At 43.6% G+C, this 17,777-nt stretch overlaps 1 protein-coding gene across 1 annotated transcript in view; it reads right to left on the bottom strand.

Moving 5' to 3' along the window:
* Positions 1-7,096: 7,096 nt before the first annotated feature.
* Positions 7,097-17,777, bottom strand: part of LOC125177667 (Down syndrome cell adhesion molecule-like) — a 23,275-nt gene continuing 12,594 nt past the window's right edge. The window contains exons 5-15 of the mRNA XM_047879848.1: positions 16,540-16,687; positions 14,841-14,989; positions 14,291-14,422; positions 14,134-14,167; positions 12,086-12,234; positions 10,630-10,775; positions 9,886-10,061; positions 9,098-9,288; positions 8,367-8,413; positions 7,630-7,781; positions 7,097-7,163 (exon numbers count right to left, since the gene is read on the bottom strand). Of these exons, the coding sequence (XP_047735804.1) occupies positions 7,097-7,163; positions 7,630-7,781; positions 8,367-8,413; positions 9,098-9,288; positions 9,886-10,061; positions 10,630-10,775; positions 12,086-12,234; positions 14,134-14,167; positions 14,291-14,422; positions 14,841-14,989; positions 16,540-16,687 (1,391 nt within the window). The remainder of the gene's footprint in view (positions 7,164-7,629; positions 7,782-8,366; positions 8,414-9,097; positions 9,289-9,885; positions 10,062-10,629; positions 10,776-12,085; positions 12,235-14,133; positions 14,168-14,290; positions 14,423-14,840; positions 14,990-16,539; positions 16,688-17,777) is intronic.

Here is a 17,777-nt window from a genome sequence, read left to right as displayed (position 1 = left end):
TTAAGCAGTAAAGTTACTACCGCAGCAGTGGCAGTTAGAGCAGTCAGATGCTAATATAGAAATGGAAGTTAGTATAAGCAATCGTTTTTTTTTTTTTGTCGTCCTCAATTGAAATATGATGCGGATTTAGAAGTTCGACCGAGCGGGAAGCTAAGACGGAAGAGAATTCGACTTATTGAGTTGTAAGCAGGAGCGAGATTTGAAATTCTGAAGTGCAGGATAAGAGGAGAAGACACGGGAAAATGCAACAGGATTAAAAGGAGCGCCGAGAACAGTTTAGTACGAAGTTTATGCGCTATAGGGAATTAAATAGATAGGGAGGAAATATAATTTTTTGGCAGCATGGGTCGATTAAGTAAGAATTATTCTGTGGAAAAATTTAGGAGGAACCGTGAGTATAATGATCACGGAGACGAGGGTTGCGATAAAGAAAATATTACGAGGAATACAGATTACTTCCGAAGGCGATGAGAAAAAGTGCGAAAAGGATTGAAAATAGGTGGGGTTTCTAACAGGCGATGAATGAGCTGTGTGTTTAAACTTTGCAGGCCTGCCAACTAGATGAATACATCTAGCTAGCTACAGTTCTCACTTTGTGAAACTCTAAGTGCCGGGAGACTAGACGTTGTACTGAGGTGCTGCAGTTCAATTCGATATTGCCGAAGTTAGTGGATAGGGGGAATTATGACGTCGCGAGGAAAATAGCGCGAGGATTGATGATGTTGCGATGATTAAGTGACGATGATGATTAAACCGCGATGATAAATGCCGTGAGGAATACTGTGATGATAATGAATGAGATAATGAAATGGCGCGATGGGGAATGCCGCGAGAATGATTAAAGAGATAACGAGTAAGTCGCGATGATGAATGCCGCGAAGATTATAAGAAGACGTGATGCTGCAGCAAAATATTTTATTTATTAAAATGGGGATAAGACGAAAGTCTAATGGCCATCTTTGCCGTTCGTCTTATCAACTGTCAGCAGGCTGCTGCTCCTGTCAACAGTCAGCAGGCTGCTGCTCCTGTCAACAGTCAGCAGGTTGCTCCTGTCAACTGTCAGCAGGCTTCTGCTCCCGTCAACATTCTATACACCCACCAGTTGCCACACACCACCCACCAGTTGCCACACATCACCCACCAGTTGCCACGCGTCACCCACCAGTTGCCACACATCACCCACCAGTTGCCACACACCACCCACCAGTTGTCACACGCCATCCACCAGTTGCCACATGCCACTCGCCACCCACCTGTTGCCACCCGCCACCCATCATTATATTCTAACAGCACACCTACTTAATTCGCTAATTATTAGCGCATCAAGCAAAATAATATGAAATTATAACTACTTAATAACCCTATCAAAATTTGGCGAGCCTGGCGAGCCTGAATTAGGAACCGCCTAGGACTCGGACCGAACTTAAATCAGCTGCTCTATGTCCGCTTTTTGGTCTACATTCCGATCCCCGGATCCCCAGCTACCAGAGCCTGGTGAGGGGACTGAGGGGATTCTGCCAACTCTTGCCCTACTCTCAGGAGACCATAAAGTCGGCCAGGAGGTTCTGACTAGACGCTGATTGCGATCAGTTGGCCAACTGACCCAGAATAACTTTGCGCCGAGTGTAGTGACTATTCGGCCGAAGCCTAGGCGGTCCCCGAATTTTGTTAGGGAATTGTGTCTCCCAAGGGTCGCCCAGGAGTCTCCCAAGTGTCGCCCTGGAGTCTCCCAAGGGTCGCCCAGGAGTCTCCCAAAGGTCGCCCAGGAGTCTCCCAAGCGTCGCCCAGGAGTCTCCCAAGGGTCGCCCAGGAGTCTCCCAAAGGTCGCCCAGGAGTCTCCCAAGGGTCGCCCAGGAGTCTCCCAAGGGTCGCCCAGGAGTCTCTCAAGGGTAGCCCAAGGGTCGCCCAAGAGTCTCCCAAGGGTCGCCCAGGAGTCTCCCAAGGGTCGCCCAGGAGTCTCCCGTGGGTCGCCTAGGCGTCTCCCAAGGGTCGCCCAGGAGTCTCTCAAGGGTAGCCCAAGGGTCTCCCAAGGGTCGCCCAGGAGTCTCTCAAGGGTAGCCCAATTGAGTCTCGCTTAAGGGTGGCCCAGGAGTTTCCAAGGGTAGCCCAAGGGCCGCCCCAGGGCTCTGGAATGCTATATAATGGACCAATTTTTTGCAGACAATCTCTTCACGTCCACTCTTTTGATATCGTCTGTGCTTTTGTTGATATCACTGTTATTGTTGATGCTGTTAGTGTTGCTGATGTTGTTGACCCCCATTCCTCCCTCCTGGGGGCGCAGTCAGTAGGTACCCCTGCAAAATACAATCCATACAGACAAAACAATCTAAACATTATATGTAATTCACACACAAGTTGTATATGGTACGCCTCTTACATACAGAGAACAAAATTCACACAATCTACACAAGAGCTCGCTTACTCGGTATCTTACTGATTCTATACAACATGTTAACACAATAAATACAGATGAACAAAAGGACAAAGTCAATATAAAACAAAAAATAAAATATTTGGTATCTTACTGATCCTATACAATATGTTAACACAATTAATTCAGATGGAAAAAATCAATACAATACAGCACATACATAAGATGTGTTTTACACAAGCATACATCATGATACAACACACAGCTACACGGAGCATACAGGAGGTAGAGAATATCACACAAATTATACAATAATAGTTCTGGCTATACGAGAATAAAAAACGTACACAAAGGTAACAAAAAATAATGACAATAATACAAGCTAAACAATTGTAACTCAAACTACAAAAAACTATCTACACAAAGTTAAAATAATTGGAAAAATACAAGCTAAACAGATAAAACTTACTAAAAAATAATGCCATCAACTACTACTGTATACAAAATAGCATAACTACACATTACTAAGACTAACTGCACAAATACAACACAAACTACACAAAGTGACTTACATCATGACGGTGTGGCTAAGAGAGGCTGGCCCTGCACACAGGAGGCTGTATTAATACAATTAACCTGTGTACCTCTGTATACAGGGAGATTCACGGAAACTTCCTGATTCGAAAGCTTAATAAAAAAAATAACTATTAAAAATATGATTACACTATTAATTTTATTGAAAAAGACATCACGTGAAATTTTGTATCACTTAATCTTAAAAATAATATACATTTAAAAACTACTTTTTAAAGACAACACTTCCTAAGAATCCAGTATCTCCAATCTTACAGATGTACAATCAATTTCTCAACTAATTTTCGAAAATTAAAAAAATTACCTTTTCAATTTTTTAAATATATATAAATTTTTTTTAATATATAATTTTTTTCATAATTATTTATTCTGTTAATTGATTCATGCATTGCCTCTGATTTCACACCAGTGTCCAAAATTTCAGATCAATTAGACAGGTAAAAGTGTGTCAAATATCAATAAGATTTGTAGCTGACAAAATTATTTTTTTAAGTTTTTTAATATTGAAAATTTTTTTTTTTAATTTCAAAAATCATTTATTTTGACATTCATTTGATTCATGCGTTGTCTCCAACTTTACACAAGTGGGCAAAATTTCAGGTCGATAGGATAAGTAGAAGTGTATTAAATTTTGATTACAAGATTTGTAGCAGACAGACAGACAGACAAACAAGAAGTGAAGTTAAAGAGAAGTGTTGTAATGACATGAAAAATGGCTTGTTCTTCAATTGAGGTTGGGGCCTTGGACAGTCATTGTAAACAATTTATTTAAGGTAACACCATGAAAAAAAACATTTATTTTGCCATAAATGTATTCATTGAAGTGACAATCTATTTCCGATCAGGAACCCGACCTGCAGGACAAATACGGAATGCTCGTTGAGTAGCGATAATGGAACGGCCATTAGAAAAGTACACCTCGACAGCAAACGCACGCGCCTCACTTGTCCAACGCATATTGGCAACTGACGGCGGGACACAAAACTTCATGTTCTTGCTTTTCATATATCATTCATTCATCCATATCATTCACTGGGCAGGGTGGCCCAGTGGTTACAGTTCAGAGTACCAAGATTGGCGCAGTGAGTTGCGGGTTCGATCCCAGCTCTGTGCGCCAGTTTCTGGTCAGAATCGGCGAGGAGGCCGGGCGGTTAAGCAGCAGAATTGTAGCAGTGAGACGTTAGTTGCGAGTTCGAGACTGCAAAATGCTGTGAATGTTCTGCGATGTTAAGGGGAACCACTACCCTAAAATTTTCAATTATGGTGTTTTCCGGTTTTTGTGCTCATCTTAAAGCTTACTTTTTGACGCATCCAACCGTACCAGAATCATCCCTCTACGTCGAAAAATGATTTCGTAACAGCCTCCCGAAGGGAGGGAGTTTTTAGAGCCCTTCAGTAAAGCCTATGGGATTAATTAGAAGGGTGGACACACTAAAAAGGAACGTCTGGCGTAAAGCGGCCAATCATGGCATTATCCGGTGCTCATACTCATCTTAAAGCTTACTTTCTGACGATTCCATTGGTGGCAGAATCATCTGTGCTCATACTCATCTTAAAGCTTACTTTCTGACGATTCCATTGGTGGCAGAATCATCTTTCTACCTTCATTTTTACGTTCACCACGCCCCATGGAACGGGGGGCGGTGGGGGGCGGCCTTAACAAATTCCTAAGGCATTAATTACGGGGCGTGACTTGATATACTGCCAGATGCAGCCAGGTCTTTCAGTGCCCATCATGACAGCGAGGTGAAAGGTTTGCAGCCACTCGCTCTATGCCTTCCTCACTTAGTTTTAAGGCTTGGTTGCGGTATGTTGGCTACGTTACGACTCTTTTACGTCATTTTACGTGCCGCCCGGCAGTTTTTTGGGCGTCCTGAAAACCTCCGATTGGTCGCACGGCAAACCTATCTCCTCCTACAGTTTAAAGCTACAGCAATGAGACAAATACCATTCGACTCGCAAGGACCATCCCTATCGAACTGATGAGCATTTTTTGAATTTCTGTCTGGTTCGTTTTTTATATGGGAGAGAAGGGGGGGGGGAGGGGGGAAAAATGAAAAAAAAATTAGAAAAATGGGATAAAACGCACATAAAAAAAACTAAGGGGAAAATGAGAAAAATGCTCATCAAATCTATAGGTATGGTCCTTACGAACCGAATGATACGTGTCTCGATGTTGTAGGATGATATTTGTAGGAGGAGATAGATTTTCTGAAGTACCCCTTTTTAGCCGTTTTCTATGAATTTCACGTTTTCTATAAATTTTTTCGAAAAATTCATAGGAGCAAGATGTTCTTATTTTTACATTTTACGTAAGTATGTGAAGTTTCATGATGATCGGATAATAACTGTAGAAGTTTTTCCGGAGGGTAGTCGGTCCCCTTGAGAATCGGCGACAGGCCTACGGCCTAGTGAACGCTGAAACCGCTATTATAATTATTATTATATTAAATACTCCCAATCCTTTTCCTACAACATTTGACCGCTTGGCGCGAAATACAAAAAGGAAGTTTCCGTGAATCGCCCTGTATTATTCTGTATTAATACAATAAACCTGTGTACCTCCGTGAACACAAGATTGTATAGCCACAAAAAAAAGGAAAATAAGAAGCGTGGAAGAAACTAAGCGTTTAATGCAATAATTTAAATAAAACATGAAATAAATTTACTTCATAATGAAAACAAAAGAACGAAATTAAAGTCTACCGATAAATGATAACAAATAAAACTGAACTGATAGATAACTTAATGATAAGTGGACTGATAGATAACAATGCTAACTGGACTGATAGATAACACAATGATAACAGATCAAAATACGCAAAAGTATTCAACAGAAAAACAATTTACCGAAGATAACAAAAATTGGATGAAAATAACAAAAATAAATGCTTAATAAATAATTAATAAATACTACACATCTGTGTGAATTTCACACAGAGAACACAGGAACTTTGATGCAGTGAGAAACACAATGGCCGGCCACACAGTGAAAAACGCAGACATATATACAAGTCAAACAGAAATATACATATATTCTTTAAATTTATACTTGGCAACGCAAGTAAAAATAATTGACAGTTGGCAACTCCCATGCACACGCGTTGCGTTCAAGAAACATTTTTCGCGTTCACGAAAAGATTTTTTTTTCGTGTTCACGAAACACTTTTTTTTCACATTCACGAAATGCATTTTTTTGCGTTCACGAAACAAATTTTTGGCGCGTTCACGACACATTTTTTTTTAACTTTAAAAAACCGGTAAATTTTAACCTGGGTTGAATGCTGGTTGACTGTCAGGTAGAAATTAACATGAAATATAATGCCATTGATCGCTAATATAAAGTAAAATAATTAATAATAAGAAGCGAGAATAAATTTTTTATATACGCGAGCACAACCGCCTGTTGTTGGGCGTAGCACTGATACGGCTTGTTGCCGGGCCTAAGGGGGTCAAAATGACGCACTCGAGTTCAAAATAGTGCGTCGCTCTTTAGGACAAAATTTCATTCATTTCTTTAAGTGATATTTATTATTTAAGTAATTTATTACTTATTTTCGGTAATAATTTACCAATGTTAAGTAATTAATTACTTATATGAAGTTATTAATTACTATTTAAAGTAATTAATTATTTATTTTAGGTAATTAATTACGAATTTTAAGTAATCAATTACCTTTTCTGAGTAATTTATTACTTATATAAGTAATTAATTAGTTATTTGAGGTAATTAATTACTTATTTTGAGTTATTAATTATTAAAATTAAGTAATTGAACAGAAAGCATGAGTCAAAGCACATGTCGCTTAATGTACTGCGTAAATGCTAAGCAAATAGACTAATTAATTAAATTAATTAATTTAATTAATTAATTAAGCGTAACATTGATGAGGAATGACTAAATTTGACAGGAGGCAGGAACGCGGTTGCCAGAGTTGACAGGAGGCAGGAACGCGGTTGCCAGAGTTGACAGGAGGCAGTAACGCGGTTGCCAGAGATGACAGGAGGCAGTAACGCGGTTGCCAGAGTTGACAGGAGGCAGTAACGCGGTTGCCAGAGTTGACAGGAGGCAGGAACGCGGTTGCCAGAGTTGACAGGAGGCAGTAACGCGGTTGCCAGAGTTGACAGGAGCTAGACGCTGGTGTTGACGTTGGCAAAAATGCTTCGGAAATTTTCTTGCAGAGTTTCTGTCAGAGACCTGCGGCCGGAAACCGGAAACAAAACAAATGAAATAATGAAATGGTGACAGAGTTGCCAGACAGACCGGTCCGGCCAGCGCAAAAAAATTTAAAATTAAAAGCAAAGAATAACAAAAAATACTTTATACAAAAATAACGGGATAATTATTGAAAAAATATATATATAAAAGTAATAAATATAATAAATATTGAATATATAAAAATAATAAATAGGTACCGGTATTTAAAATATGAATATATGAAATTGTACAAAAATAACGGGATAATTATTAAAAAAAATAGATATAAATAATAATAAATATATAAAAAATAAAAATATGAAATCAACTGCAAGACAAGAACAGGGTGCTAAAAGTGTGTCAAGTTGACCCACGTCCTTGTACAGGCTTGGAGTGCTAAAAGTGTGTCAAGTTGACCCACGTCTATGTACAGGCTGGGGGGATGGGATGCAATGGGGTTACTCACTGTTCCAGCCAGCTGGGAGGTGTAGCGTTGGCACCCCTGGTCAACTCGACATTAAATTGTTTGAGTGTCGCCTCGAGCTGCGCTTCGTTGCCGGTGAAGTAAGCGCTGATGGCGTTGTGGAACAGCAGAAGCTGCTTGTGCATCACCTTCACCTGCAGGAGCAGGGTGATGGTGAGGCGAATAATCTGCATCGAACGATGTCGTATCTACACTAGCTGAAGTCGAATCTGCATTAATCGATGTCGATTCTTCATTGATCTACGTCGAATCTACATTAATCGATGTCGATTATTCATTCATCTACGTCGAATCTACATTAATCGATGTCGATTCTTCATAGATCTACGTCGAATATACATTAATCGATGTCGATTCTTCATTGATCTACGACGAATCTACATTAATCGATGTCGATTATTCATTTATCTACGTCGAATCTACATTAATCGATGCCGATTCTTCATTGATCTACGTCGAATCTGCATTAATCGATGCCGATTCATCATTGATCTACGTCGAATCTGCATTAATCAATGTCTAATCCATATTAATCTCAGCTGATCAGTTATTGAGACTCGCCTTGTTCTTGCATTTAACACGCCTTGTTCTCATTGTGTTAATGAGAGACTCGCCTTGTTCTCGCAGTTAACACGCCTTGTTCTCATTAAGCAGTTAATGAGACTCGCCTTGTTCTCGCAGTTAACACGCCTTGTTCTCATTAAGTTAACGAGACTCGCCTTGTTCTCATTAAGGAAGGCCAGCTTGACCCCCACGTCGCTCATCACTCACCCTTTAGGCCCAGGTGTACCGTACGGTCGCCTTTCAAACATGCATGGTAGTATTAAGCAGTTAATGAGACTCGCCTTGTTCTCGCAGTTAACACGCCTTGTTCTCATTAAGCAGTTAATGAGACTCGCCTTGTTCTGGCAGTTAATATACCTTGTTCTCATTAAGTTATTGAGATAGACTCGCCTTGTTCTCGCAGTTAACACGCCTTGTTCTAATTAAGTTAATGAGATAGACTCGCCTTGTTCTCGCAGTTAACACGACTTGTTCTCATTAAGTTAATGAGATAGACTCGCCTTGTTCTCGCAAATAACACGCCTTGTTCTCATTAAGTTAATGAGATAGACTCGCCTTGTTCTCGCAGTTAACACGCTTTGTTCTCATTAAGTTAATAAGATAGACTCGCCTTGTTCTCACAGTTAACACGCTTTGTTCTCATTAAGTTAATGAGACACTCGCCTCGTTCTCATCAAGTTAATGAGATAGACTCGCCTTGTTCTCGCAGTTAACACGCCTTGTTCTCATTAAGTTAATGAGACTCGCCTTGTTCCCGCAGTTAACACACCTTGTTCCTGTCTCTTATACACATCTAGATGTGTATAAGAGACAGACACACCTGTGTGCGGGGTGTGTGGATGACACTACACACCTGTGTGCGGGGTGTGTGGATGACACTACACACCTGTGTGCGGGGTGTGGATGACACTACACACCTGTGTGCGCGGGGTGTGGATGACACTACACACCTGTGTGCGGGGTGTGTGGATGACACTACACACCTGTGTGCGGGGTGTGTGGATGACACTACACACCTGTGTGCGGGGTGTGGATGACAGCGCCTCCAGGTCTGTCCGGTATGCGTCGTACTCAATCCTGTACACAAAGTATACAAATTAATACACTAAAATAACACATGTATACATATTAATACACTTAATAACACAAAATTTACAAATTAATACACTTAATAATACAAATATACAAATTAATACACTTTAAAAGACATGTTTACATGTTAATACATGTAATAACACATGTATACATATTAATACTTAATAACACATGTATACAGATTAATACTTAATAACACATGTATACAGATTAATACTTAATAACAAATGTATACATATTAATACACATAATAACACATTTGTACATGTTAATACATTTGATAACAACACCTGTACGTATACAGATTAATACACATTAATACACTTAATAACACATGTGTCCATATTAATACACTGGCATAAGTATACTTAAATACGCTAGTACACACGCTGTACTCAGTGTTAAATTAGGATTTAGTAGGTAATAAAGCTAAATATTATGTCCATCAGAAAAGCTTGATGGTGGCCATGGTGTCCTCCATGGTCTTGTGGCCATGATGGACACATACCTGGCGTGCTCGTAGAGCTTGATGGTGGCCATGGTGTCCTCCATGGTCTTGTGGCCATGATGGACACATACCTGGCCTGCTCGTACAGCTTGATGGTGGCCATGGTGTCCTCCATGGTATTGTGGCAGAGCGTGGCCACGGATGACACGAAGAAGTTGAGGGCGGACAGCAGCGTCTCTCCGTTCTTGCTGAGCGTGCGCAGCGTCTCCGCGTTGTAGACGAACTCCTCCTGCAGCTCCGGGCTCTTCTGTGGTGATTAGGGGTGATTAGGGGTGATGAATGGTGATCAATTTTTATAAGAACTGATCCTGCAGCTCAAAGCTCTTCTAGGGATGATTGATGATGATTAATGTTTAAAAGTGGCGAATGATGGTGATTAGTGGTGATTAATGTTTATAGGAACTCCTGCAGCTCTGGTCTCCAATGAGAACTAATGAATAATGAAGGTTATAAGCAGTGAATATAAGTGGTTGTTAAGCATTATAATTAAATATTATACTCACCTCCAGTTCCCATATGTTAGTGGGATCTTATCTTTTTATACTCACTACACAACAATCCTAAGTTCAACGTAATGCCTTTATCTGTAACACATGCAAGACCTTAAAAAAGAAAGACCTTAAAAAACTTAAAAAGGCCTTAAAAATCATAGAAACTTATCTGACAAGACAAATATCATAGAAAACTCACTCAAAAAGTAAAAAATAAAATGGAAAAATCACTCAAAAAGACACCGAAAGACTCGACACTACGAGACACCGAAAGTGGTGATAATCACCAGGTGATAATCATCAGGCCAAGAAGGTGATAATCACCTGGGCGAGGTCAGCGAAGGCGTCAGCGAGCTGGTGCTGCGTGCTGACCACGTGGTAGAAGTGGGAGGCCAGGGCACGGGACAGCCGCAGCAGGTGGACATACTTGCGCTGTGTCTCCCGCAGGCCATCGATGGACGCCTCCAGCTCTGGTGGACACGGGAGATGGTCAGACGGTGGACAAACATCTGTATTTAATGAACAGCTGCTACTGCCTCCCCCACACCTGCATCCACCGTACAGCTGCTACTGCCTCCCCCCACACCTGCATCCACCGTACAGCTGCTACTGCCTCCTGGTTGCCAGAGTTGACAGGAGGCAGTCACGCGGTTGCCAGAGTTGACAGGAGGCAGTAACACGGTTGCCGGTGTTGACAGGAGGCAGTAACACGGTTGCCATAGTTGACAGAGGGCAGTAACGTGGTTGCCGGAGTTGACAGAGGGCAGTAACGCGGTTGCCAGAGTTGACAGGAGGCAGTAACGCGGTTGACAGAGTTGACAGAAAGCAGTAGCGCAGTTGCTAGAGTTGACAGGAGGCAGTAACGCGGTTGCCAGATATGACAGGAGGCAGTAACGCGCTTGCCAGAGTTGACAGGAAACAGTAACGTGGTTGCCAGAGTTGACAGGAGCTAGTAACGCGGTTGCCAGAATTGACAGGAGGCAGTAACGCGGTTGCCAGAGTTGACAGGAAACAGTAACGCGGTTGCCAGAGTTGACAGGAAACAGTAACGCGGTTGCCAGAGTTGACAGGAGGCAGTACCGCGGTTGCCAGAGTTGACAGGAGGCAGTAACGCGGTTGCCAGAGTTGACAGGAGTCCCACACCTGCATCCACCGTACAGCTGCTACTGCCTCCCCCACACCTGCATCCACCGTACAGCTGCTACTGCCTCCCCCCACACCTGCATCCACCTATATAGTGAATGAAATATTATACTATATACTATAAAATAGAAAATGATATAGGTTAATATCTAATATAGTGAACGATCTAGGCCAACATCACGAACCCTAAACGATGAGGTAGATGTTGGTGTCGATGTTAAATGATCGTGATTATATGGTGATATATACTACGTTATATAGTGAATGATATACTATACATCTATATATAGTGAATGATATAGGTTAACATGTCATATAGTGAACGATGTAGGCAAACATTTCTATGGATAATGATAAATAATGATAGTGATTATCGTATATGGTGATATATACTATGTTATATTGTGAATGAAAAAGTGAATAATCATAATAATAATGATGATATATGGTGATATTTACTACGTTATATAGTGAATGATATATGCAATATAGTGAACGATGTAGGCACTAACCCTGGACGATGAGGTTGATGTTGGTGTCGGCTAATGATATATAGTACGCTATGATATAAATGTGATATAGGTTAAATAAATGATATAGGTTAATATGCAATATAGTGAACGATGTAGGCACTAACCCTGAACTATGAGGTTGATGTTGGTGTCGGCGCTGCCGAAGGGGTTGGTGGCGATGCAGGTGAACGAGGCCGAGTCCGGCCGGTCGGTCTTCTTGATGCTGAGGGAAGAGTGGACCCCAGAACTGCGGGCCTCGTCCCTGATGGTGTACCTGGTGAGGGAAAAGTGAGGGTAAAATGAGGGTAAAGTGAGGGTAAAGTGAGGGTACAGTGAGGGTAAAGTGAGGGTAACGTGAGGGTAACGTGAGGGTAACGTGAGGGTAAAGTGAGAGTACAGTGAGGGTAAAGTGAGGGTAAAGTGAGGGTAAAGTGAGGGTAGAGTGAGGGTAAAATGAGGATAAAGTGGGGATAAAGTGAGGGTACAGTGAGGGTAAAGTGAGGGTATAGCGAGGGTACAGTAAGGGTAAAGTGAGGGTAAAAAGAGGGTAAAGTGAGGGTAAAGTGGGGGTAAAGTGAGAGTAAAGTGAGGGTAAAGTGAGGGTAAAGTGAGGGTAAAGTGAGGGTAAAATGAGGGTACAGTGAGGGTAAAGTGAGGGTACAGTGAGGGTATAGTGAGGGTACAGTGAGGGTGCAGTGAGGGTAAAGTGAGGGTGCAGTGAGGGTAAAATGAGGGTGAAGTGGGGTAAAGTGAGGGTAAAGTGGGGGTAAAGTGGACTAAAGTGAGGGTAAAGTGAGGGACAGTGAGGGTAAAATGAGGGTAAAGTGAGGGTATAGTGAGGGTAAAGTGAGAGTGCAGTGAGGGTAAAGTGAGGGTGCAGTGAGGGTAAAGTGAGGGTGCAGTGAGGGTAAAGTGAGGGTGCAGTGAGGGTAAAGTGAGGGTAAAGTAAGGGTAGTGAGGATAAAGCGAGGTAAAGTGAGTGTATAGTGAGGGTAACGTGAGGGAATAATGAGGGTAAAGTGACGTTACAGTGAGGGTAGAGTGAGGGTACATTGAGGGTAAAGTGTGGGTAAAGTGAGGGTGAAGTGAGAGTAAAGTGAGGGTACAGTGTGGGTACAGTGAGGGTAAAGTGAGGGTAAAGTGAGGGTATAGTGAGGGTACAGTGAGGGTAAAGTGAGGGTACAGTGAAGGTACAATGAGGGAACAGTGAGGGCACAGTGAGGGTACAGTGAGGGTAGAGTGAGGGTACAGTGAGGGTAAAGTTAGGGTACAGTGAGGGTAGAGTGAGGGTACAGTGAGGGTAAAGTAAAGGTACAGTGAGGGTAAAGTGAGGGTTAAGTGAGGGTACAAAGAGGATATAAAGAGGGTAAAGTGATGGTAAAGTGAGGGTAAAGTGAGGATATAGCGAGGGTAAAGTGAGGGTAAAGTGAGGGTAAAGTGAGTGTTTAGTTAGGGTATAGCGAGGGTAAAGTGAGGGTAAAAAGAGGTAAATTGAGAGTAAAGTGAGGGTACAGTGAGGGTAAAGTGAGGGTCTAGTGAGGGTATAGCGATGGTAAAGTGAGGGTAAAGTGAGGATACAGTGAGGACATAAAGAGGGCAAAGTGATGGTAAAGTGAGGGTAAAATGAGGGTATATCGAGGGTAAAGTGAGGGTAAAGAGAGGGCAAAGTAAGGGTAAAGTGAGGGTTTAGTGAGGGTATAGCGAGGGTAAAATGAAGGTAAAGTGAGGGTAAAGTGAGAGAAATGTGAGGGTAAAGTGAGGGTAAAAAGAGGTAAAGTGAGAGTAAAGTGAGGGTATAGTGAGGGTAAAGTGAGGGTAAAGTGAGGGTCCAGAGAGGGTAAAGTGAGGGTAAATGAGGGTACGTTGAGGGTAAAGTGAGGGTAAAGTGAGGATAGAGTGAGGGTAAAGAGAGGGTAAAGAGAGGGTAAAAAGAGGGTAAAGAGAGGGTAAAGAGAGGGTAGAGTGAGAGTACAGTGAAGGTAAAGTGAGAATAAAGTGAAGGTAAAGTGTGAGCAAAGTGAGGGTAAAGTGAGGGTAAAAAGAGGGTAAAATGAGGGTACAGTGAATTGAAGTGAGGGTAAAGTGAGGGTAAAGTGAGGGTACAGTGAGGGTAAAGTAAAGGTAAAGTGAGGGTACATTGAGGGTAAAGTGAGGGTAAAGTGAGGTGGGACACACCATCAGGCGCTCGCTCTGGTCCTCCCAGTTCTCTGGGGGGAGAGGGGGGGAGGGGTGGTTAGGGTGGGAGCGATAGTGTATAATGATGGTGATGTTGTGATAATGGGCTCCTACATCACCATACCTACATCACCTACATCACCCACATCACTCACGCTTGCTCTGCTTGTACTCGACGATGTAGCGGGTGATGGGGGAGTTGCCATCATAGGGCGGGGTCCAGGACAGCTCGACAGACCGGCCCGTCTTGTCCAGCACCTTGAGGCCCGAGGGCTGCTCCGGGATCTCTGGACAGTGATGATTATATGGTGAAAAAATGGAATATATACTAGATTGCATAGTGAATGATATAGGTTGATATATAATATATAGTGAACGATGTAGGCCAGCATCACTACGATTAAGTTGATTTTGGTGTCTGCTAAATAAATAATAAATGATAATGATGCATGGCGATATACATTCTATGTTATATAGTGACTGATATAGGTTGATATGTGATATAGTGTGATATATGCAATATAGTGAACGATGTAGGCCCTAACCCTGGACGATGAGGTTGATGTTGGTGTCGGCTAAATAAATGGTATATAATAATGATATATGGTGATACATACAAGGTTATATGGTCATATACTGAATGATATAGGTTGATAAGTAATATAGTGTGCTATATGCAATATAGTGAACGATGTAGGCCCTAACCCTGGACGATGAGGTTGATGTTGGTGTCGGCGCTGCCGAAGGGGTTGGTGGCGATGCAGGTGAAGGAGGCCGAGTCCGGCCGGTCGGTCTTCTTGATGCTGAGGGAAGAGTGGACCCCAGAACTGCGGGCCTCGTCCCTGATGGTGTACCTGGTGAGGGTAAAGTGAGGGTAAAGTGAGGGTAAAGTGAGGGCAAAGTGAGGGTAAAGTGAGGGTAAAGTGAGGGTATAGTGAGGGTAAAGTGAGGGTAAAGTGAGGGTAAAGTGAGGGTATAGTGAGGGTAAAGTGAGGGTATAGTGAAGGTAAAGTGAGGGTAAAGTGGGGGTAAAGTGAGGGTAAAGTGGGAGTAAAGTGAAGGTAAAGTGGGAGTAAAGTGAGGGTAAAGTGGGAGTAAAGTGAGGGTAAAGTGGGAGTAAAGTGAGGGTAAAGTGGGAGTAAAGTGAAGGTAAAGTGGGAGTAAAGTGAGGGTAAAGTGGGAGTAAAGTGAGGGTAAAGTGGGAGTAAAGTGAGGGTAAAGTGGGAGTAAAGTGAAGGTAAAGTGGGAGTAAAGTGAGGGTAAAGTGGGAGTAAAGTGAGGGTAAAGTGGGAGTAAAGTGAGGGTNCACACCTCACCATACCTCACCATACCTCCTGTCTCTTATACACATCTAGATGTGTATAAGAGACAGGGGGGGAACGATTGACATCCCTAACAAAATTTAGAGTCGCCCCAGCTTCTGGTTTAGAGTCGCCCCAGCTTCTGGTTTAGAGTCGCCCCAGCTTCTGGTTTAGAGTCGCCCCAGCTTCTGGTTTAGAGTCGCCGCAGCTTCTGGTTTAGAGTCGCCCCAGCTTCTGGTTTAGAGTCGCCCCAGCTTATGGTAATCCAAATCAGAAGCTGCCGCGTCTGTAAATTTTCACTGGGTGGGGGGAGGGGGTAATGAATGACATTATGGGAGGTATAATTGCGGGAGAATAGGACCTTGGAGGTAAGGAATGACTGCTTTCTGGTACTGGATCTGGAACTGGGGAGGGGGCGGAAGAGAGGGAGAATTAATGGGGGGAGGGGGTAACGATTGACACCCCTAACGAAATTTAGAGTCGCCCCAGCTTCTGGTAATCCAAATCAGAAGCTGAATTTAGAGTCGCCCCAGCTTCTGGTAATCCAAATCAGAAGCTGAATTTAGAGTCGCCCCAGCTTCTGGTAATCCAAATCAGAAGCTAACGCGTCTGTAAATTTTCACTGGGATAATGGGGAGTATAATTGTGTGAGAATAGGAGCTTGGTGGTGTGGAATGACTGCTTTCTGGTACTGCATCTGGAACTGGGGGGGCGCTGCAGGGGGGAGGAGGGAAGAGAGGGAGGATTAATGGGGGGAGGGAGGTGATGAGTGACATAATGGGGAGGAAAATTGTGGGAGAAAATGAGAGCTTGGCGGTGTGGACGGACTGCACGCGTGGGGAGTAATACTGAGACGGCGCTCAAGCGTGGCCTGGGACTGCTACGTCCGAAACGCCTAACATGGTGACATACAAAATTAAACTTAGGAACTAGACCGGCGCCGATCTTATTCGCTACGATCGGAGCCGTGAAACAATAACTTACCGGCTGCCTCTAAAAAAGCGCTGCAATATTGTTAATATAGAGAACAACTTCAACATTTCCACGTACCGGGTCTCGAGGTCAGGCCCACGTACCGGGTCCCGAGACTGGGCCCCACGTACCGGGTCTCGAGGTCGGGCTCGACGTTCTGGCCGTCCTTCTTCCAGACGATGCCGATGGGAGTCTCGCCCTCCGCCTCGCACTCTAGGACAGCGTCCGCGCCATGCAGGGCGGTCTGGTTGCGGTACTGGATCTGGAACTTGGGGGGCGCTGGGGGGGGCGGAGGAGAGGGAGAATTAATAGGGGAAGAGGATATTGAGTGACATTATGAGGGGTACAATTGTGGGAGAATAGGACCTTGGAGGTATGGAATGACTGCTTTCTGGTACTGGATCTGGAACTGGGGCGCTGGGGGGCGGGAAGAGAGGGAGAATTAATAGGGGGAGGGGGTAACGATTGACATCCCTAACAAAATTTAGAGTCGCCCCAGCTTCTGGTACTTCAAATCAGAAGCTTCCGCGTCTGTAAATTTTCACTGGGATTATGGGGAGTATAATTGTATGAGAATAGGGCCTTGGCGTAACGGAATGACTGCTTTCTGGTACTGGATCTGGAACTGGGGGGGGGCGCTGGGGGGCGGAAGAGGAGAATTAATGCCCCAGCAAAATTTAGCGTCGCCCCAGCCTCTGGTAATCCAAATCAGAAGCTGCCGCGTCTGTAAATTTTCACAGGGTGGGGGGAGGTGGTAATGAATGACATTATGGGGGGTAAAATTGTGTGAGAATAGGACCTTGGCGGTATGCAATGACTGCTTTCTGGTACTGGATCTGGAACTGGAGGGGCGCTGGGGGGGGAAGAGAAGTAGTATTAATGGGGGGAGGTAATGAGACATTATGGGGAGGAAAATTGTGGGAGAAAATGGGAGCTTGGCGGTGTGGACGGACTGCCAGCTGGGGGAAGTAATAATGAGACGGCGCCTCAAGCGTGGCCTGGGGCTGCTACGTCCAGCGTGGCCTGAGACTGCTACGTCCGAAACGCCTAACATGGTGACATGCAAAATAAAATTTAGGACCGAGACCGGCAACGATCTTATTCGCTACGATCGGGGCCGCGAAACAACAACTTGCCAGTTACCTCTAAAAAAGCGCTGCGATTTTGTTAATATAGAGAACATCTACAACGTTCCGGCATGGCCGGCTTATATCATACCTCACCACACCTGACCACACCTCACCATACCTCACCACACCTCACCACACCTCACCATACCTTACCATACCTCACCACACCTCACCATACCTCACCACACCTCACCATACCTCACCACACCTCACCACACCTCACCACACCTCACCATACC

The sequence above is a fragment of the Hyalella azteca genome, unplaced genomic scaffold (genome assembly GCF_000764305.2).
Source record: "Hyalella azteca isolate HAZT.00-mixed unplaced genomic scaffold, Hazt_2.0.2 contig3954, whole genome shotgun sequence".
In the NCBI taxonomy this organism is placed as follows: Eukaryota; Metazoa; Arthropoda; class Malacostraca; order Amphipoda; family Hyalellidae; genus Hyalella; species Hyalella azteca.
The sequence above is the reverse complement of the archived record's forward strand: the minus strand, read 5'-3'. Positions and strand labels throughout refer to the sequence as shown.